The sequence below is a fragment of the Larus michahellis genome, chromosome 19, assembly GCF_964199755.1.
Source record: "Larus michahellis chromosome 19, bLarMic1.1, whole genome shotgun sequence".
Taxonomy (NCBI): domain Eukaryota; kingdom Metazoa; phylum Chordata; class Aves; order Charadriiformes; family Laridae; genus Larus; species Larus michahellis.
In genome coordinates this window covers 3,350,967-3,371,104 of record NC_133914.1, presented here as the reverse complement: position 1 = coordinate 3,371,104, position 20,138 = coordinate 3,350,967, and the positions used below count along the sequence as shown (strand labels likewise).

The window sequence follows — 20,138 nt, the reverse complement described above, 5'->3', positions numbered from 1 at the left end:
TGCACAGCTGTTGTGAAGGCCCCACAAGGTTGCACGCCAGTGTTGTTTTGTTACTGTACCGGGTGGTGCAAGGAAAAAATTGCCAGAACACTCGGAGTTTAGCACAAGCGAAGCCCCAGGGCTGGGACGCATGCTGGGCTGGTGGTGTAGGAGCTGTTACTCAATTGACAAATAATGATCTGTGCTGATCAACCTGTGCAGACTTCAGGGGACTGGCACCGGCTGCCAGAGACCCGCTCACGGGAGCATCACCCCGGCTCCGGCGATGACGTCGTTAGAAACACAGAACTGGGGGAAAAGGGACAAAAAAAAAAAGAAAAGGGACAACAGAGCGATGGCCCTTTTGTCTCCCAACCCCATCACGCCGGTAACCTCTGGCGCGGAGAGGGGGCCCGTCCAAAACAAACACGCCGTGTTTATTCAGCGGCACGGGCCGGCCGAAGCGCCGCGGTATAAAGTAAGCGGCTGCCGAGCGGCCGCGCAGTGCCGGTGGCGGGAAGGAAACATGCCCCAGTGCGACACGGGCTCGCTGCCGCGGGACGGCCCGCGGGGACAGGTACGGGCTGGGGCTGCCTGGCCGCTGGGGGCCTTCGCGGACGGAAGGGACGGAGGGGACGGAACGGGACGGCGGCAGCGACCCCGGCGCGGAGCGGGGGTCCCGGCGCCACGTGGAGAGCGCGGCTGTCATGTGACCGCCAAACCACACCCCTCCTCGGGTCACGTGGGGGCGCGGTCACGTGAGGGCGGGCGGACATGGCGGCGGCGCGGCGGCTGCTCCCGCGTTGGGCCGTGTCGCTGCGGCCGGTGAGCGGGGCCGGGGGGACGATGATCGGGGACCGGGGGGCGCGGGGCTCGGCTGACGCTCTCCCTCTGTCCCCAGGTCAGCGGCGCGGCGGCGGCCGGAGCCTTTCCGAAGCGTGTGAAGGTGGTGGAGGTGGGGCCGCGGGACGGGCTCCAGAACGAGAAGGTACGGACGGGCCGGGGCTGCCGGCACCTCACGGGAGGCTCTCTCTGACCAAACACCCGGAACGTGCCGGTGTGCCCCACCGGCAGGGTCTTTTTTTTTTTTTAAATGCCGCTTTTTGACCTTGAAATGTGAGGTGTTTTGCAGTAGTGGAAAATTTTATTGTGAAAATAATAACTTAAAGTAATTTTTCCTTTTCCTTCTTAGAATGTTGTACCGACACCGGTGAAAATCAATTTAATCAATATGCTGTCAGAGACGGGGCTTCAGGTTATAGAGGCCACCAGCTTTGTTTCCCCCAAGTGGGTTCCTCAGGTCAGTATTCAAACAGGATTTACAATTCTGTGGTATAAAAATGCCAAATAATAGATAGTAATCTAATGAAAAGATTGTGCTTGCCCCAAAATCCTTGTTACTGTGGCTTGTAACTGGGCAAGAAGCAGCAAAGCCAAATAAAAGAGGTTGCAGTGTCCCAGACCTTCCCTTTGGACCCTGCGAAAGACCAAATGTGCAGCTCAAATGCAAACAGACGGTTGCGCACGTGTTGGCGCTGGCTCGGCTGGGTGACTGAACTATGAGCCTTCACAGGGTGCAGTGCTGTTTGCGCTTTAGAGGCCCATTTCTCTTATTCCTAAATATTTCTGTTCCTGTTTTAAAAATGATTTTATAATTTTGCCGAAGTGGATGTTGTCACTCTTAGAAACCTTTCCTTGTTTGCTTTGCAGATGGCTGACCATACTGAAGTCATGCAAGGAATTAATAAGTTGCCTGGTATTAGTTATCCTGTGCTGACCCCTAATCTGAAAGGATTTCAGGCAGCGGTAAGAGCTGGCGGCGTCTCGGTGTTGTCGGTGCCTCGTGTGCAGGGCTGCCTGCGAAGGAATATTTCAGCTGTGGTTAAGGGTGGGAAAAGTATCTTTCCACCTGGCAGGCAGCTGTCGCATCTTGTAGTTCCTTTACAAGGGACCATTTTGCTAGGGAAATATATAGCTGTTGTTTATAATAGAAAATACTTTGATCCATGTTCTGTTAATAAAAAAAAAAAAAAGTAATCTATTTTAATTGACAGTGATGCTTTCAGCCTAATCCTCATGTCTCGCAGCTCTCCAGACTGTATCCTGCAGACATAGCTTTACTGCTGCATCTGTAATTTTACACTTCCTTTGAAGACAAACTCGGATGTATCATGTTTTTGCTGTAGAATGAACTGAGGAATGAATTGGGTTATTTGGGGAAGAAATGGGGAAAAAGTATTTCTTTATAAAATGAGAGAACTGTGGTCATGGTTGTGCCTGTCATTTCCCTTGCAAGAGAAATCAGCTCGCTTTAATTTATGCTTTTTATTGGCAGGTGGCAGCAGGGGCCAAAGAAGTGTCGATCTTTGGAGCAGCATCTGAGCTCTTCACTAAGAAGAACATCAACTGTTCCATCGAGGAGAGTTTGGAGAGATTCGATGAAGTGATGACCGCAGCGAGAGCAGCCAGCATTCCTGTCCGGGGGTAAGGAGTTCCTGCTGCGAACTTGGCGTCGAGCAGGTCGTGTGGAGAGATCTGACTGCTTGAATTTAGAAGTAGTAGTTGTTGAATAGTTAATTATGTAAGCTTTGTCCACTGGACTGATTTTTAGAATATGAAATTAATTCTTCCATTGTTCAGAGCATGCAAGATGCAGCACAAGTCCTGACTAATTTGGCCAGTATAATCTTACTTCAGTTCTCTAGCTAAAAGTGAATTATTTTTTTTAACCATAGATATGTTTCCTGTGTCCTCGGATGTCCCTATGAAGGGAAGATCTCTGCAGCTAAAGTCGCAGAGGTGAGCTCATCATAAATATAACCAGAATTTCAGAGAGGTTTTTGGCTCCCTTTTTCTGGATATGAATTGGACACTGGGGGCTGGAGGATGTGTCAGGCCATTTAACCGAAGGCTGAGGGAAGACTGGGGAAGGTCACAGCTAGCTGCCACCACGGGGAGGGAAGGCTGGATCTCGCCAAAATGAATGGGGGAATTCAGGGAGAGAAGTCTCCTGGTTGTTGCGCTGCAGGGAAGCAGACTCTGGCTCCTCTGTACGGCGAGTCTCCAGCTCTGGGGAAGGGAATGACAACGCTGCCTTCTCAGTGAGAATCTCGCCTTTTGGACAGGTCTCAAAGAAGATGTACTCGATGGGATGCTACGAGATTTCCCTCGGTGACACCATTGGCGTTGGGACCCCAGGGAGCATGAAGGAGATGCTGACAGCAGTCATGAAAGAGGTGCCGGTGGGGGCTCTTGCTGTTCACTGCCATGATACCTACGGGCAAGCTCTTGCCAACATCTTGGTAGCGCTTCAGGTAAGATTCTTGTTTTGCAGTATAGCATCTTTCCTCGAGTTTCTTCTGTGCTTACTTGTGAATGGTAGATTTGAGGAGTAGGACCGTAGTTTTTACTTTAAGAGGAGTTTACTGATAGCGGTTTTGTTTGCAGATGGGTGTGAGCGTGGTCGATGCTTCCGTCGCTGGCCTTGGAGGCTGCCCCTATGCCCAAGGAGCATCAGGAAACGTTGCTACAGAGGACTTGGTGTACATGCTGAACGGCCTGGGCATCCACACGGTAAGCGCGAGCAGCCTTTGCCCGTGGCAGCCGAGCCTCTCGCACAATGGCTCTGCTTGGGCTTCAGAGGGGGTTCTAAATTTGTCCCGGGGAGCCTGAGTGGAGCTGCAAGGGCTGCTCCAGGACTGTTTTGCCATGCCAGTCCCACCCCCACCCACCAGGAAAACTTCTTCCTCTCCCTTTTTCAGCGCTCTGCGGTTTGACCCTCGCTCAGAATCGCACTAGTGAGCAGCAGGCACTGTGCTCACTGGTTAAAGTTAACCCGTTAACTAAAGGGTACTTTAGTTAAAATACCCTAAACCTCCTTAAAGTACCCTTTAAAGGCTCCCTCACCCCCTGGTAGCCTCTCCCAGTGATGCCAGTTGTTACTGGGCAGCTTTATGTGGCAGAACCGGTACCAAGGTGTGTTGTATCTTTTTTTTCCCCAATGAAGGGTGTGGATCTGCAGAAGCTGATGGACACGGGCACGTTTATTTGCAATGCCCTCAACAGACGAACCAATTCCAAAGTGTCCCAGGCGTCCTGCAGACTGTGATTCCGAATCGTGTTTCTCCTTGGATCAAGAAGAAAGCAAGGATCTGGCGTTGGCTGGGTTTCCCCTCTCTTCTGCTGCCTCTGATCTTCAGTGCTCCTTCCAGGCTTGGCGCTTGAGAGGAAATGCATAATCCACCAGAATCTTTGAAGAAAAGAAAAAAAATGAGAATACTATATCCAACCTCGAAGCCGTTAGCCATTTGCCTTAGAGAAGGGAGGACGTGGAGGGGCTGAGGGAGAAGTAGCCACCGTAGCACTTGCCTTCCCGCAGGGAGCTGCAGTCTCCGGCACCAGCTCAGAAGACCGTCCAGTAACTTCTGCCTTGAAAGTGTGTTTCCATAAACTACCAGCAAAGGATAAAGCGCAGCTCTCCCAGTTAGAGCACTTCTCCAGGTTGGGCTTGACCCTTCCTGCCCTTCTCTCTCCTCCCTACAGACATTAAGGCTGAAATCGAAAGGCCTCCCCTTCCTCCTGCAAGGGGCAGCCTTGGACCTTCTGTCTTAGCATTTAGGGCTTGTAATAAAGGACTGTATCTGTTGTAAGATACTTCTAAATACTAGCAGTAATAAACACATTATTTAATATTCTAAACTATTAGAAATTGAGTTTATCTAAGCCAGTTAAAGAGCTTTTGCTGCTGGTTTGGTTCCAAGTGCCTCTTCCACCACCCCTCGACGTGGAAACGCCGCATCGTGGTGGGCTGTGGCCCATCCCCTGCGAGCAGAGCGTGGAACACCCTCGTTCTCTACGCACACGTGCTCCTCACGGTAGACAGGTCCTAGGGCAGTCGTCCCCAATCTTTTACTTGAAATAATTTATTTAATAGTTTATTAGTGAGACCAGAGACAAGCTGCGTACGCGACCGTCCCTCCGGGTCTCTTCGCACCACTTAAATAAACTGCAACGATTAAATAAACCGTGACACTGAAATAAGCTGGAATCGGTGAATGAATGTGTGGGTTTGAGACCGCCGCCAGGGGGCGCTGTGGGGCCTCTCGCTCACCGCCCCGCGGGCGGGGCTGGTGTGGCCCCGCCCCCTCCCCTCCGCGCACCAATGGGCGACGTTTCTCTATGCTACTCCCGTCCCTAGGGGCGTGGTCTGTGTGCCCCCGCGCATGCGCGCTCCCCGAGGCTTTTTGTCCCCGCCGACGCCCCGTAGCTGCAGCCATCGGTGACACGTTTCCATGGGAGAGCGGGGCGCGTGGCACCGCGGGGGGGCGGGGAGCGCGGCCGGCCCTTAAAGGGGCCGCACCCGCCGCGGGGGCAGAAGCAGCGCGGCGGCGGGAGGCGGCTGGAGCGGCGGGTGAGCGGCCGGGGGAAGCCGAGGGTGGCGGGGGGCGAGCGGAGGGACGTGCTGCCGTGCCCTCTCGCAGCGGGGGGCTCCCACGGCCCGGTCCTTGAGGTAAATCCAGCCCCTGAGGTAACCCCCAGGCCCCTGTGGTGCATTCAGACCCTGGGGTAAATCCGGCCCCCGAGGTAACCCCTGGCCCTTGAGGTAAATCCGGCCCCCGAGGTAACCCCCAGCCCCCAAGGTAACCCCCGGGCCCCTATGGTGCATTCAGACCCTGAGGTAACCCCCGGCCCCTGAGGCAAATCCGGCCCCCGAGGTAACCGCCGGCCCCTGAGGTAACCGCGGCCCCTGAGGTAAATTCAGCCCTTCGGGGCCCCCCAACCCCACGGGGCCCCCAGGCCCCAGCCCCTCAGGTAAGCCCTGAACCCGACCCCAGCCCCCCCAGGAGAACCCTGTCCCCACAGGCAGCCCTGGTCCCGGCTCCTCAGGTAACTCCCAGCCCTGCGGGTATCGGCAGCCTCGCAGGTAAGTCGGTCCCGTGGCTGCCCCACATCCACACGCTGTCCCACAGGCCCCTGACCCGCTGCCAGCTCACCTGCCTGGCGAAATGCAGCGTTATTTTGGGTTTCCAGCCCTCGCCTGCCTGGCTCGGGCTTTGGCCTCCCCTGCAGCTGCCCCTCCTGGCTGCCAGAGCAGGCCCGGGGCCGGCAGCAGACAGAGGACAGGGAAGTTTAGGAGTGTCAGTGTGGTTTTCAGCCTGAGACGCAGCTCTGAGAGTGACTAAAGTCACACAGGGTGGAAACTTTCCCTGTGCTGCCTCCACATGCCTTGGTAATAAAGTGGATTCTCCCTCCTGCCCACTGGGCAGGAGCCGCTGCTTGGTTGCCAAGGAAAGGGGTTTTCTTGCAGGTTATTTTCCAGGTTTCTACTTTGTGTATGTCAGCAAATGTCCTTGTAGTCTGCAGTGACCCAATGCCCACCTTCCTGGGAAGCAGGGAAGGAACGGGGCCAGTGCTGGGCCTGGGCAGGGAGGCTGGAGGGAGTGCTGGGGCTGTTGTGTAGAGAGGCTTTCAGAATGGGAGGAAAAACAGGGAATGGGGGGAAGAGGGCAGAGCTGATGCCCCTTGAGGAGACTACCCGATACCCAAGTTAATACTGTTAGATGTCTCCCTGCCCTTGTGCTGAGGGGCGAATTAGCATGAGGGATTTGTGCTGTAGGATATGGGTGATGCCAGGATCCTGATTGGATACAACAGGAAGAACAAGGGGTTTTTCCTGGTATGTGACAAGTGTCAGATAAACCCCCTCTGTCCAAGAGGTGTGAACCACGTCAGCAGGGTGTTCTACACCCTGCCCAGCCCGTTCCTTTCCGGATGTCATCCTGGCACTGGCCAGGCCAAGCACAGGGAGTGCCCAGAGGCAGTGCTGACGTGACAGTGTCCAAGTCCTGCCTGCCCCTTCCCTCCCAGGGGCCCTGGCTGTCGTGCCCACCCCAGGCTGCTTCACACAGTGCTCCGTGCTGAAGGGCCTTTCCTCCCACAGGGAACCATGGCAGAGAAGATTCTGGTGACCGGCGGAGCTGGCTACATCGGCAGTCACTGTGTGCTGGAGCTGGTGGAGGCTGGCTATGTCCCTGTGGTCATAGACAACTTTCACAATGCCATCCGAGGTACAGAGAGCCGTCATCCCTTCCCATGCAAGGGGCTCAGCTCCTCTCAGCCTGTGTCAGGACCTCCAGCAATCCCAGCGCCTCACTCCCTTCCATCTCCCCAGGGGCAGACGCGCTCCCTGAGAGCCTCCGGCGTGTGCAGGAGATCGTGCACCAGCCCATCCTCTTCCAGGAGCTGGACATCACCGACGAGGCAGCGCTGCAGGAGCTCTTCAGTAAGGTGAGAGCAAGAGCTGCAGTGCCCCAGGGTGGCCTCATGGGCTCTGAAGGGTGTGAGGGGTTTGTGCTGGGTGTGGGACCCCAGAGGGGGATGTGGACTGGGCAGGAGCTGAGCAGGGTGGACAGTGCTGAGGAAATGCTGTGACCAGCAAATGTTCCTCTGGGCCATGGAGACCCACATGGGCTGGCTGAGTGAAACTCCTGGGGAGACTTCTGCCTGGTTTCTGCGTGGAGCTTCCATCTCCTATTGCTGTGGCCCTGATACCAAGCTCTTTCTCGCTCTGCAGCACCGTTTTGCAGCCGTGATGCACTTTGCGGGGCTGAAGGCAGTGGGGGAGTCTGTGCAGAAGCCCCTGGAGTACTACAGGGTGAACCTCACTGGGACCATCCGGCTGCTGGAGGTGAGTGGAGCCAGCAGGCTGCGTGTGGTGCTCGGTGCTGCATGGGTGCTGGGTGACTGGTGCTGGATGTGATCCTGCTCTAGAGTGGCTGGCCGGCAGCCTGATCCCTGTGGTGGTACCCATGCCCAGGCCCTATCCCAGGGGTGTAACAGTGCCTGCATGGTGGGAGCTGCCACCTGTGGAGGGCTGAGCTGGAGGGCACGGAGCTCGCTGGCTTAGAGGTGGCTGGTCCCTGCTCCCCAGACCATGAAAGCCCACGGCGTGAAGAACATCGTGTTCAGCAGCTCTGCCACCGTCTATGGAGACCCCAGGTACCTGCCCCTGGATGAGAACCACCCGGTCGGAGGCTGCACCAACCCTTACGGCAAATCCAAGTACTTCATCGAGGAGATGATTCGAGATCTCTGCAAAGCAGAGAGGGTGAGGAGCTGCCCCAAGGCGCGCAGGGCTGGGAACTGGGGTCTTTTCCCACTGGAGTGTGCTGGGGTGACCAGGTAGCGGTGCACAGCACTACACTCTCCCCAGGCATGCACATCTGTGTGTCTCCCCAGGACTGGAATGCCATTCTCCTGCGCTACTTCAACCCTATCGGTGCCCACGAGTCGGGCATGATTGGAGAAGATCCTCAGGGGATCCCGAACAACCTCATGCCTTACGTGGCCCAGGTACCGACCTGCTGCAGCCTTTGAGAACCCCGGGGCTCGCGTTACCTGTGTGGGGCACAGACTGATGGGGCTTTCGCGGGCTTGTCCCTCTGTGCAGGTGGCAGTGGGGCGCCGGGAATTCCTGAGTGTGTTCGGGAATGACTACAAGACAGACGACGGAACGGGTGCGTTGCAGAACCTGTGGGGTGGGGCAGAGACACCCCATCCTCCAGGGCAGCCGTCACAGCTCCCCAGCCCAGCCTCACCCCAAACAGGAGGGATTTGTGCTCACTCTGTGTCCCCACAGGTGTCAGGGATTACATCCATGTTGTGGATCTGGCCAAGGGCCATATCGCTGCTTTGAAGAAGCTCAAGGAGAACTGTGGCTGCAAGGTATGAAGGCGGCCATTGTTGGGTGCAGCTGGGGCTGTGGGGCTGGGGCTAGGCCAGGGCCGGGCTCTCAGATCCCTGGGGGAGCTAAAAAGGGGCCTGGCCCTTTTCCCCTTGTGAAAGAAACTGACCTATGTCCCTTATCCTCCTCTCAGATCTACAATCTGGGCACAGGTACTGGCTACTCTGTCCTGCAGATGGTCCAGGCCATGGAGAAAGCCTCGGGGAGGAAGGTAAGGTCTGACCCACTGCCTGCAGGGGCCACAGGCACAGAGCCAGCTGCTCCCACAGCCCCCCGCCCTCGCCACCCCAAGCCATCACAGCCACGGCAGCCCTTGTGCGTGTCTGTGACAGCCACTGGCACCGCTCCCTCAACTCCCGGGCCTCAGATGAGTCCCCTCTGCTGAGAGCCAGGAGCCGCCAAACCCCACGGTGCTGCTTTCCCTGTAGATCAAGTACAAGATCACAAGCCGGCGGGAGGGAGATGTGGCCTCCTGCTATGCCAACCCGGCGCTGGCCGAGCGCGAGCTGGGCTGGAAAGCTGCCTTTGGCCTGGACAAGATGTGTAAGAGCATCCCCCTCCCCAGCACGCCGTGTGTCGCCAGCTGCCCCTCTCCTGGCCCACCCCTCACCCCCACTCTCTCCTGTTGCAGGCGAGGACCTGTGGCGGTGGCAGCTGCAGAATCCCACAGGCTTCAGCAAGAACTGAGCTGTGGCCCGAGGGCTCGCCTGGCTGCCATGGGTGGCTTGGGACCAGCCCCACCTGCCTCCCAGCGAGGCTGCCACCATCCTGGGTGCAATTCCAGCTCCCCCTCCTGCTTCTCGCATGGGGCAGGAAGGCAGGAGCATCCCCAGCCTCTCCACTCCTCATCCTCAACCCCCCCCAGGTTCTTTGCATCTCATAGAGCAGAAACACAAGGAAGAACAGAGCCAGGGCCCGGCTTTGGGACCCAGGGCATGAAATCCTGTCAGGGAACTGTACAGGGGCTGGTGACAGCCCCAGCAGGGAGAAGGTGCTTGGCTGGGCCCTGTGGCTACTGCTGGAGCTGCTCCTGGGCTCTCCCTGGGCCCTGGGAAGTGGCCGCATCCAGCGCTTAAACACTTGAGTCCTGTTGAGCCGAAACTGCAGAGGAAACTGCACCTTCTCTGCTGCACCGGGCCCCCAACCCACCCAGACTGGGAAGTGGGGGAGCTTCCCACTCTTGGAGAAAGGCCGGGTACCTGCTGCCCCCTGCCCTGGGCATGGAGACGGCTGCTGAGCCCCTACCTCAGGCCCCAGGAACCCCCAGGCCAGGGTGCCACGTCTTCCTCCCACTCCCACAGGGACCAGTCACAGCCCGAGGCTCGTTTCCCTCCAGGGATGGCTGCCAGCAGCTGCCCCCCATACTGTTTCCCCTGCCCCCTAGTGCAGTTTTGGGGACCAAGCCTCATGTCCCGCTGTGCCGGAGGAGCCCCTGCCCGCGGCTGTGCCAGCCCTGGGCACGGCCAGCCTCGCCCGGCTGCACGCAGCCCCCCCTGCTGCCGTTTGATGGGGCCGGTGCCTGGTTTTGCTTCCACGTTGCCTGTGGCAGCCGCTTCCCTAATCACATTGCCAAAGGCTGCCCAGGAGAAGGCTCTGCTCAGCTGTCAAATACTGGTCCTATTTATTACTGGCAGCTCTAACGGCTTCGTTAGGCAGTGCTGACGCAGTCAGCCCAGTCTGCTGTCAGTTGGATTAATAACTTATGCTACTAAATTATGAATTGAGCTTTTGATTTGTTTTTAAATAAACTTTCTTACTTTCTAAGTGGCAGCTCTGTTCTGCTTTCCCTCAGCTGGAGCTGCTGCCCCCAGAAACGGCACCCTGGGGCCTCACGCTAATCCGCTCCCCCCGAACCTCCCTTACAGAGGTGCTGACGGCGCTTCCTGCCCGGCCACGAATGACGCCAGTGCAGCTCTGGGAGAGGTTCATGATTTATTTAACCTTGTATCTGACTCTGTGGAACACACGCACAAAAAACCCCAAACATTTACAAGGAAGACAAAAACAGAGAAAGAGAGGAGAGGGGGAAAAAAAAAAAAAACAAAAAAAGCTGTATTGAGGAATGGAGAGAAGCCGTTCTCCCTCCCGGGTCCTCAGCACGGCCCCGGCCAGGCGCGTGCTGCTCAGGCAGGGAGGGAGCAGGAATGCTCTGCAAAGGGGCCAGCGCGGCCACCCGGGCCACGCCCAAGGATGGCCACGAGTTCCGGGCCCCCGCTGGCCCCCGCTATGCACATGATTCCAGTTCACAGTCAAGTAGGTCGGTCTGTCTGTCCGCCAGCCCTCAGGTAACCTGCACGGAGCTGTGCTCCCGTCCCAGCCAGCCCCGCTCGCCTCCCTGCCCGCCGAGCGCAGGGAGGGGAGGACACAGCAGCTTTAAAACAGACAAAGTAAAAGAAATAGCAGGACTGAACCACAAAAGCAAGGGGAAGAGCCACCCACCCACGACCCCCCCCCAGTGCCAGCAGCAGGTTTGCTGGTTTAAGACTTCCTAAGGCGGCGGGGGGGGGGGCGGAAATAACAAACCCAAACACCCCAACCAACCCAAGAAACCAACCGAGGATGGGTCCGACAGATCCGACTCTCCGGAGAGCGGGTTATTGCTTTGCGCATCCTGGGCGGGGATGGCATGGCTGGAGCAGAGCTGCTGGCGCCGAGCCCCCCCGCCTGCCCCCTCCCCAGAGCAGCCCTCGCCCTCGGGGAGGTCCCAGCCCCTGCTAGCGAGCCCACTGCGAGCCATGGGGCACGGAGCAGAGGCTGCGGGGTGAGGAGCCAGACAGAGCACGCAGGAGGGAGCGACAGCCCTTAGGCCAGGCGGGTTTTGTGGTGGTGGTTTTTTTTTTTTCTTAAAAGACATGTACAGCTCCAGCCCGGAAGGGCCCAACAGCGCTGTGGGCTCAGCCCATGGAGGGGAGGCGAGGAGAAGGGCAGCGCTGCTCAACAGCGAGTGCCCTCAGCCCTGCGGGAGGGGAGGGGGTGGCCAGGAGCCCACCCGCAGAGGAGACATTCGGGGCCCTGTGTCCAGGGAGCTGCTCTGCTGGTGGGGACGGTCCCAGCCCCATGCCCCAGCCGGCCACCGCTTGAGGGGACAAGCCTTGGCTGCAGCCTCCAGCTGGAGAAACCTGTGATTGTACATGGAAAGGCCAACAGAACCCCGCAGCCCTGGCCCTGGGGCGCACAGAGACTCCCCCCGCTGCCCCACAGGGTGGGGCGCAGCGGCACCCAGGCGTTAGATGCTGGTGAGATGATGGCTGGGAGCAAACCTGCTTCCTCCAGCTGCGCCAGGAGCCATCCATGGGGGCCGGGAGTCTCTCCTCACCTCACCTCTCCCTCCCAGAGCCAGCCCGAGTCCAAAGGGAAGGAGAAGTAGCAGCAAGAGAGATGTCAAGGACTGGGCCAGCGCCAGGCAGGCTCCGCGGCAAAGCTGCTCAGACACCGGCTGTAAACGGCAGCACTTTGAGGCTCTGAGGGCACAGAGCTGGGCTGAGGGAGGGAGAGACGCCTCTGGGACCCCCCGCCGGGCTGAGGAAGAGATTGTAAAAGCAACAAGAGGAGGAGGAGGAAGAAGAAGGAGGCGATTATCTCAAGGAGGGCAGAGCTGCCACGAGCCGAGGGCTGAGGCTGCTGGAGTGGGGGACAAGCCCGCCGGGGAGTGTGCGTGTGCGACAGGGCGGGGGCCGGGGCCCCGTGCGAGGAGGTGCAGGAGCTGCACGGACGCCTTTCTGCCGGCCCCGGGAGATGGGGCAGCCTTTGGCTGTATCGGCCCGGAGCAGAGCCTCTCCCCTGGGCCTTGAGGCATTCACAGGAGAGTCTCGGGTTCCTGAGCTCTGATTGAAAACCCGTGAATCGCCTGAACGGAGGCCGAGAGCAGCCGCGGAGAGGCCAGGCCGAGGGCAGAGGAGGAGCACGCGCTGCTCCAGGCCACGGAGGGCTCCGGAGGGTGCCCCAGCCCTGCCCTGTGCCCACACCGCTCCTCCTGCCGCACGGAGGCATGTCCCACCCCTAATACTGTTACAAAGAAAACCAAACCAAACACAAAAGAATACCTCACCCGCGCTGTGCCAGACCCACACACTGCGGTGCCTGAACGGGGAGTCAAGGGGATGGTGACCCCCACAGAAACCACTCGGAGCAAGAGGAGGAGAGAAAAGGCCACTCGAAGACTCGCCTTAGACAGCTCCAATCTCGGCTCCGAGAGCAGCAGGGAGAGACGGGCACCCCCAGATGGAGAGGACACGGTGCAAGGAGACGGGGAGAGGCGGGGACCGGGGGTGCGGCGGGAGGTGCGGTGGGGTGCCATGGCTTCCGTTTGCAGCGGACAGGTCACGAGGGAAAGATCGGCGGCTGCGACCTCGGCATCCTTCCCTGCGACAAGTCTCGATTGGCTCCGCTTAGATCCGGGGCAGCAGCTTCTCAATGAACTCCTTCACCGCCATCATCTCCTACGGAGAGTGCAGAGCCTGTCACTCCGGGGCTCCTCAGCACCGTGCCTTGCCCCAAGCGTGGGGGCACGAGGACTGCGCAGCCGCCTCAGAGTGAATCGAGGAATAAACGCATTGTGGACTCAGCAATGTCCCTGCCCTGCCTGACCCACGGTGGCGGGGTTGGTCCCGAAGGTGAGACCAGCCCCTCACAGCCCCGTCCCCTCTCTCCACGCCGAGGCACTGACCTGAGGACAGGAACTGTGCATCACGCCAGGGTAGGTTTTGAACTGGACCTTGGTGGGAGTGACAACAGATTTCAGCTTCTCAGCAGTGAGGGCCCCGAAGCGGACAGGGATCATGGGGTCCATCTCCCCATGGCACTGCAGGATGGCGATGTCCTTGTTCACACCATTATTCGCCGCCTGCAGCGAGGAAGGAACTGCTCAGGGGTGCCCAGGAGAGGGAATCCCCAGTGAGGAACGGGGCAGATGCTTTATCTATGTCCCCATGCACATCGCCTGGCAGCTCCCCTCCTCAAGAGGGACTTGGGAGACCTGCTCACCCAGCGCCTGCCGCCCTGCCACCAAACATCTCCCACGCTGCCACCAGGACCAAGCTGCTGCCCAGCGGGTGTGAGGAGGCTTGAGGAGAAGATGGGCTCACAGACGCCCACACCAGATAGGCGGCAGAGCCCTGATTTCTCCTGTGCCCCCACCTGCCCCAGGAACAGGGGTGTGGGACTAATCCCTCACCACAGGCACCTCATGTCTCCAGCAGCCCCAGGCTCACACTGCAGCAAACTTCAGATGGGAAAATCCCCCTCCCGCACCGACCCTCCCTGTGGACACACCGGACGGCAGCAGCGCAGGGTACCTGCGGGAAGGCTTTGTGCAGCGGGAGCCAGCAGCTGAGCGCCACGATGCCGGCCAGCTGGTGCTGGCAGGTGAGAGCCGTGTACAGCGACAAGGCGCCGCCCTGCAGCAGATGAGGAAGGTCTGTTAGTGCGATGGAGGGACCTGCAGCCACGGACCACCCACCAGACCCAGCTCACCCAGCATCCACCCATCTCCTCCCCATGGGTGCTCCCTTTGAGGGGTGTCTTCGGAGGGGAAAGAGGGGTCCCAACCCTCAGTCCGCTCCACCTTAGCCCCCTGCAGCCCAGCTCACCTGTGAGAAGCCCCCCAGGATGATGCGGTTGGGTGGGATCCCATTCTTCATCTCATGCTCAATAATTGCTTTAACTGGAAGAAGACAGAGAAATGGGTCAGTGAGAGGCAGGGGAGGCTGAAGAGCATCATCTGATGCCTGGGGGTGCACACAGGACCCTCAGCACGTCAGGGAGAGGCAGGTGCCAGAGGTCCCAGGGACTGAACACACTTGGCTTCAGCCAGGGAGAAGGTGCCATCCCAGACAGGAGAGGAGAAAGGAAGGAAGACATTGCTCCTGTCCCACAGAGGGAGCGGCACCCAGGAGCTCAGCACTTCCCCCTCCCCAAAGCCTCTTACTGTTTTCTGCAGCTTTCTTGATCCCAGCTTCATCCTCAGGTGCATCTGGAGTCAACCCCATCAGGTCAAACCTGGGAGAAGAATCAAAGGCAGCTCCAAACCTCTCCCAGCACCCAGGGTGTGGGGAAGTGGGAGCTGGGTGTGCTCTGCCCTTCCCCTGATTCCTACAGGGCAGTGGATTTTGGCTCTTCAATGCCTGCACCCTTCGCACTCCCCAAAATACATCCCCAAAAGGGTCCTTCCCACCCCTGCCACCCAAAGCACTCACCAGGAAGGCATAACCATCTTCATGTTGAGGGTCACCGGGATCCGGGGCCTGTGGAGAAAACAGTTTGGGTGTTTTAGTTCAAGTGCAGGAGAAAAGAATCCGAGCCAAGGGAAGCGGGGTGGCTGGCCCTCCTGGCTGCAGCTGCAGGACGCCTCTCCCAAGGGACAGCAGCAGGCGGGTGCCACCAGACCCAGCCTGGGGGCTGCAATGTGACCGCAGGGTTCACCCGCAAGCCCCGAGCAGATCCCGGCTGAGCCGGAGGCTCCACGGCGTTGCCAAGCAGCCCGCCTGGGGAGGAGAGCACCTGCGTCCCTCTCCTGTTTGCTGCTGCCGAGCCAGGAGACGCTGACAGAGCAGCTGCCTCTGCTGAGATGGGACATTGGGAAGCCCAGGCCCTGCTGCCAGGGACACCGCCACGGCAGAGCTCTCCCAGCCCGGTGAGTGCCCCCTGTGTGGGCTGCTAATGACACTGGGGAGACATTTCCTTCCCTTTCTGCCTGACCAGAGGGATGGGGAAGGAGCTTTTGGCCTTAACTGCAGCCATCGGGGAGAGGAAGAGGACAGGACAGGGGAGAAAACAGACCCAGCATCAGCGCGCGTGCTGATCAGCTCTGTGGGGAACCGCCCTGCCTGCAGGCAGAAAATGTCAGGGCTGGGGCCCCAGACGAACTGGCGACAGCAGGAGAGCAAGCCTCACTGCACAGCCCCGCGGGTAGGTCAGGGCACAGGCCAGCATCTGCCTCCCTGAACAGTCTTGGCAGCAGGGACCAGTGTCACAGCCCACCCAGGACCCCCAAGGCCCCTCCTGAGGCAAGGATGGCACTTACGCATGAGGGCAAATATATTTCACGTAGGGGAGGCGGATGGAGGAGAGAGCGTCAGCCCAGCTGTGCCTGGGGAGAGAGGAGAGGAAGGAGTTCAAGGCTTGCCTTTGGAGGATGCTGGCAAAGGTGAGGGTTTTCCCCCAGGGACAGGCTTTCTCCAAGGTTGCTGGCCCCCTGCCCCTGCCCTGATGTTATTTTACCAGGTCCTGCCCACCCCAGCAGCCTGAATCCCAACAGGAATCCCAGCACAGATCTCCATATCACGGCAAAGGCAGCACACAAAGCCCCGCGGGTGGAAGTGGAGGAGCTGCTATCAGCAAGGGAGGAGAGACGTCTCCTGTGCGGGGAGAAGCCTTTTGTTACTGCTGGATCTCACGCTGTCCTCTAAGGTGGCCTTGCACATTACAGAGGTGCACTCACATAGACACAACCCAACTTCCCAGCCCTCCCAAGGAATGGAAAAACTGCAGTGCTTATCTGCTTGCCTTAAAGAAAGCAGGAAATCAAACCCACGGGGGGCTGCCAGGCTGCTGGGATCATAAATATTCAAGCTGAATTGCAGACAGCCGCTGGCCGGCGATTCCCTGTGAGCGTGGCACAGGCACGGCTATCGGACCGAGCTCAAAGCCACAGAAAATCTTGGAGCTGCCCCTGGGGAGAGCAGCACCAGTGCTCGCAGTGAATGGCCAGGCATCAGCAAACCACACGTCACAGCCAGAGCCAGCTCCAGGAATACTCACCCCGTGTCTCCAAGGCCATGTAAAAAAATGACCTGTTAAATTAAGCAGAAAAACAAAAGAATTAGCCAGTGCGACAGCGGATGCCCTGGGAGAGAGGCAAGGCTGGGCTCACAGGGAAGCGGCAAAAGGCCACTTAGTTACTAACTAGAAGAGACTCAAACAGGCAGAAATTAGCCGATGCTAACGACACATCTCTGCAGCTTTGAGCACGACGGATGGGTGGAACAGGCACATCATCGTCATCATGCCACAGAGCCTGCTGTCACAGCCAGGTCCGTGGGCGTCATCGGCCCCTGGGCTGCCCAGCGTAGCAGCAGGACAGGGAGCGACGGATCGTCCTGCCAGGCTGCACAGCACCACGCTGCGCGGAGGCTGAGCTTGCCAAGGACTCACAAACCCCATTCCTACAGGCTTTTCATCTAAGGCTAGAGCAACCCCTAAGCAATGGGGAGCAGAGGGAAGGCAGCCCCAAGGAAGGGAAGAGGATTTTCTTTGGGGATTTGCTTTTAAAAACCTAAATAGCCAAATCAGATCCAGCTCCCACTGACTTCAGTGCAGGTCAAGCCCAGCTGCGAGGCTGTGCCTGTGCTCCCGCGCTGGACCAAGCACCAGATACAAACAGCCCAGCCCAAAGGACAGTTACTTTTCCCCAGCAAGATGGGACCTTGCTGGTCCTGTGTCCCCTTTGATGCACCATGATGTACACCTGAAGAGTTGAGGGATTACGAGCTGAGCTCGTGGCTACTCTGAACCCCAAGGAAGCAGCCCCTTATCTTCAAAACTGCTAAAAGGGAAGAAGCAGGTGAGGCAGGAGGGGTCCGGCTCTTACCGCGGCAGTCTCCCGCTCTGGCCCTGAGAGAGTCACTGCATCAGTGAGGAGGGGGACAGACATGTTGTTACCACACATACACCGAGAGGGACTCAGACACTGGCACCTGCAGGACAGAGGGACAAAGGTAAGCAGGAAAATAAACGCCTCTCCCCCCCTGGCAACTATTTGCTCCAGAGGGACCAGCTATTTGGGGGAAAATTAAAGAGTAGATGAAGGCTTTGATGTTTAAGCCCTTGGGACAGCCCCGCTCCATCCCTGGCCTGGCAACGCCAGAGAGCCAGGAAACAGCAAACGCTTCCCACATCGCAACACCAGATGCGTGTGAGCGGAGATGGGCGCGTGGGGTGTTGGAAGTGTTAAAATTAGCTCTTTCTGTTACACCTCAAAGCCAAAGTTATTTCTGTGACTGTAACGACGTGGGCAGAGGGCAGCCGGGCGTCACGCAGCCTCAGCATCCCTTCCCGGCTGCCAGCGGAGACAAGGAGGAGCCTGACCCACATCTGCTCCGACAGGGAAGCAGGAAACGCCGGCTCTCGGCACGCAGCAGCACAGGCTTTATAGCACTAATAAAAGGTCCAGCCCTCTTTTATGGAGCTGTTCAAGGATAAACCGGAGCATTCAGGCGCTGGCCTGAGACCCAGCCCCGCGCTGCCTTCCAGAGCCTGCACCCCCCCGGTGACGGCATCGCTGTCTCTCCTCGATGGGCAGCCAGCCAGGGCCACCACTGCTGTCCCCACCACAACAACCTCCTGCCAGCACAAAGGGCTGACTGTCACTTCCCGGATCCCAGTCACCTGTGAGGGAGGCAGCTCCGGCAGAGCTGACAGCCCCCTCGACACCGCCTTCAGACACAACAGTCGATGGTGTTTGTTCCTAGTCCGGCACAAATCGCTAAAACTACCGCAACTCACATGACAGGCCCTAACCCCTGCTTACCGCCCAGGACTAATGAGATCAGAGCACGTTTAGTGCGCTGCCATCATCTCCCAGGAACAAGATCAGCCTCCCAGCTACTGCCAGGAGCCAGATCAGTCCCCATGATCTGCTCGAGTCTTCACATCTCACAGTGAACCCCATCCCCAGAGGGTTTTGGATGGCACGGGACCACCTGAACCCCCCCAAACTCCCAGTACCCCAGCAGACAGCCTTACCGAACAGAAACAGCCGCCTCCTCTACCAGCCTGGACCGAGACCTGCCCGACTCGTTTCACCAACTGTTCGTCAGCTGTTTGCCCGACTCAAATAAAAACACCGGGAACAACAAGCTCCTCGGGTCTGGCAAACCTCACAGACACACAGCCCACGTGCTCGTGTGTACTCCAGGGTCAAAACAACCAGCGAGGAAAAACAGCACCTGCCAAAATTCCTGGCAAGAAGAGCCATAAATAAAAGCATCTTCCATGACAGATGGAGACGCTGAAACGCGCTCCCTGAGCAGACACAGACTCATGTCTTTGCCTTATTCACAGAGGCTTCAGGGAAAGGAGGGGTTTGGAGGGTCGAGGATACCTGAAGCACCCCACGGGCACCCCTCCAAGACACCTGAGACTTCTCTGGGGTGTTTCTGCTCTACGCCCTGGGTAGGACAAGGGGAAATGGTTTCAAACTGAAAGAGGGGAGATTTAGATGAGATCTGAGGAAGAAATTCTTGGCTGTGAGGGCGGTGAGCCCCTGGCCCAGGTTGCCCAGAGAAGCTGTGGCTGCCCCATCCCTGGAGGGGTTCAAGGCCAGGTTGGACGGGGCTTGGAGCAACCTGGGCTGGTGGGAGGTGTCCCTGCCCAGGGCAGGGGGTGCCACTGGGTGGGCTTTAAGGTCCCTTCCAACCCGAACCATTCTACAGTTCTATGATCTACAGGAGGGTCCACGGCTGCTGCCACAACAGCTCGAGCAGAGGCAGCTCTAAGGCCAAAACGTCACACGGGAAGGATAAAGCCCCCCACCGTGCCTGTGCCTGGATAGCAGCACCCACGGGCAAAAAAAGGAGACGAACTTGCGTCTGATTTGGGCTGTTTTGGTGGCAGCCCCAGAGCTGTCGTGCCCCACGAGCGATGCCAGTCGGAAACCCACGGCCCGGCCCGGTCGGGGGGGAGCAAGGCACTAATTATCCTTTAGTAACGTGTCCCCGGCCTCTCCCGCTCCCGCAGCCCGGAGGGGAACCGGCGCAGGGAGGGAACAGCGACAGGAGGCTGGAGAAACCCCGGGGGAATGGGGGGCTTCAGCTCGGCCGCCCCCGCGGGCTTCCCGGCTGGAAAGGGAACGCCGGTTTTCCGTGGAAATGGGGCTTTTTTGGGGGTTTTCCTAAAGGCCGGGAGCCTGGGGACTCGTACCGACGCGCGGGAGGCCACGGGGCGTGGGAGGAGGCGGGCGGCGACGGGAGGAGCGGCCCCGTTACCGGCAGCGTGGTCCCCCCACCGCCCCGAGCATGAGGCCGCGGGGAACCGGCGCCCGCCGTCGGCTACCGGCGGGAGCCAGAACTGCGGCGGGGCGCGCCCGGGGAGCGGAGCTCCGGATCTCCGGCCTCTCCGCCGGAGCCCCCCGTGCCCGGCCCGCGGCTGCCCCAGCCGGTGATCTACCGGCTCCCCCCGTTCAACACCCCGGGAAGGGCCCCGCCCCGGCCTCCCGCCGCCCCGTCCCCGTGAGCAGGCCCTGCCGTCACCGCGCCCCCCGGTCCCGGTCCCCGCCCCCCCCGCACCTCTCCCGCGGGCCCGGCGCGCGCTCTCCTCCCGGCTCCCCCGACGCGCTCCCAACCGGAACTTCCGCCCGCCGCTGGGGTCAGCGCGGCGGAAGTGACGCGCCCCTTGTTCCTCAGGGGACCGCCATCTTGGC

General features: G+C 59.1%; 3 protein-coding genes across 11 annotated transcripts; 2 read left to right on the top strand and 1 right to left on the bottom strand.

Annotated features, from left to right (window-relative positions):
- The first annotated feature begins 334 nt into the window (after positions 1-334).
- On the top strand, positions 335-4,677 carry HMGCL (3-hydroxy-3-methylglutaryl-CoA lyase). 2 transcript variants are annotated; one of them, XM_074563095.1, is made up of 9 exons: positions 335-556; positions 881-967; positions 1,172-1,279; positions 1,690-1,785; positions 2,315-2,463; positions 2,715-2,778; positions 3,105-3,293; positions 3,427-3,552; positions 3,986-4,677. In XM_074563095.1, the coding sequence occupies exons 1-9, from the start codon at positions 335-337 to the stop codon at positions 4,085-4,087; spliced, it is 1,143 nt and encodes a 380-aa protein (XP_074419196.1). In that variant the 3' UTR covers positions 4,088-4,677. The 2 variants fall into 2 exon arrangements, with proteins under 2 accessions (XP_074419196.1, XP_074419197.1); XM_074563096.1 differs by lacking the exon at positions 335-556 and adding an exon at positions 710-804.
- A 590-nt stretch (positions 4,678-5,267) lies between these two features.
- Positions 5,268-10,781, top strand: GALE (UDP-galactose-4-epimerase). 8 transcript variants are annotated; one of them, XM_074563036.1, is made up of 11 exons: positions 5,268-5,389; positions 6,920-7,046; positions 7,151-7,266; positions 7,553-7,666; positions 7,910-8,086; positions 8,218-8,331; positions 8,429-8,495; positions 8,618-8,703; positions 8,856-8,933; positions 9,151-9,265; positions 9,354-10,491. In XM_074563036.1, the coding sequence occupies exons 2-11, from the start codon at positions 6,926-6,928 to the stop codon at positions 9,407-9,409; spliced, it is 1,044 nt and encodes a 347-aa protein (XP_074419137.1). In that variant the 5' UTR covers positions 5,268-5,389; positions 6,920-6,925; the 3' UTR covers positions 9,410-10,491. The 8 variants fall into 8 exon arrangements, with proteins under 8 accessions (XP_074419137.1, XP_074419133.1, XP_074419140.1 ...); XM_074563037.1 differs by having other exon boundaries at positions 5,386-5,488; XM_074563032.1 differs by lacking the exons at positions 9,151-9,265; positions 9,354-10,491 and adding an exon at positions 10,515-10,781.
- On the bottom strand, positions 10,636-20,071 carry LYPLA2 (lysophospholipase 2). Its single transcript, XM_074563040.1, has 10 exons — positions 20,005-20,071; positions 17,310-17,415; positions 16,481-16,512; positions 15,744-15,809; positions 14,917-14,964; positions 14,649-14,719; positions 14,311-14,384; positions 14,017-14,118; positions 13,389-13,565; positions 10,636-13,161 (listed from the first exon to the last, which is right to left on the bottom strand). Exons 2-10 carry the CDS (start codon positions 17,385-17,387, stop codon positions 13,111-13,113), a joined length of 699 nt encoding a protein of 232 aa, XP_074419141.1. The 5' UTR covers positions 17,388-17,415; positions 20,005-20,071; the 3' UTR covers positions 10,636-13,110.
- Between the last annotated feature and the right edge of the window lie 67 nt (positions 20,072-20,138).

Bases quoted from the DNA above. Each gene is read 5' to 3' on its own strand.
- GALE (XM_074563032.1), top strand. From the start codon at position 6,926: ATGGCAGAGAAGATTCTGGTGACCGGCGGAGCTGGCTACATCGGCAGT. The intron at 7,047-7,150 runs GTACAGAGAGCC...CCATCTCCCCAG, and splicing joins CTTTCACAATGCCATCCGAG to GGGCAGACGCGCTCCCTGAG. The intron at 8,704-8,855 runs GTATGAAGGCGG...TCCTCCTCTCAG, and splicing joins AGGAGAACTGTGGCTGCAAG to ATCTACAATCTGGGCACAGG.
- HMGCL (XM_074563095.1), top strand. From the start codon at position 335: ATGGCCCTTTTGTCTCCCAACCCCATCACGCCGGTAACCTCTGGCGCG. The intron at 1,786-2,314 runs GTAAGAGCTGGC...TTTTATTGGCAG, and splicing joins TGAAAGGATTTCAGGCAGCG to GTGGCAGCAGGGGCCAAAGA. The intron at 3,553-3,985 runs GTAAGCGCGAGC...TCCCCAATGAAG, and splicing joins ACGGCCTGGGCATCCACACG to GGTGTGGATCTGCAGAAGCT.
- LYPLA2 (XM_074563040.1), bottom strand. From the start codon at position 17,387: ATGTGTGGTAACAACATGTCTGTCCCCCTCCTCACTGATGCAGTGACT. The intron at 16,513-17,309 runs GTAAGAGCCGGA...TTAATTTAACAG, and splicing joins CAGAGCGGGAGACTGCCGCG to GTCATTTTTTTACATGGCCT. The intron at 14,965-15,743 runs GTAAGTGCCATC...TTTTCTCCACAG, and splicing joins AAATATATTTGCCCTCATGC to GCCCCGGATCCCGGTGACCC.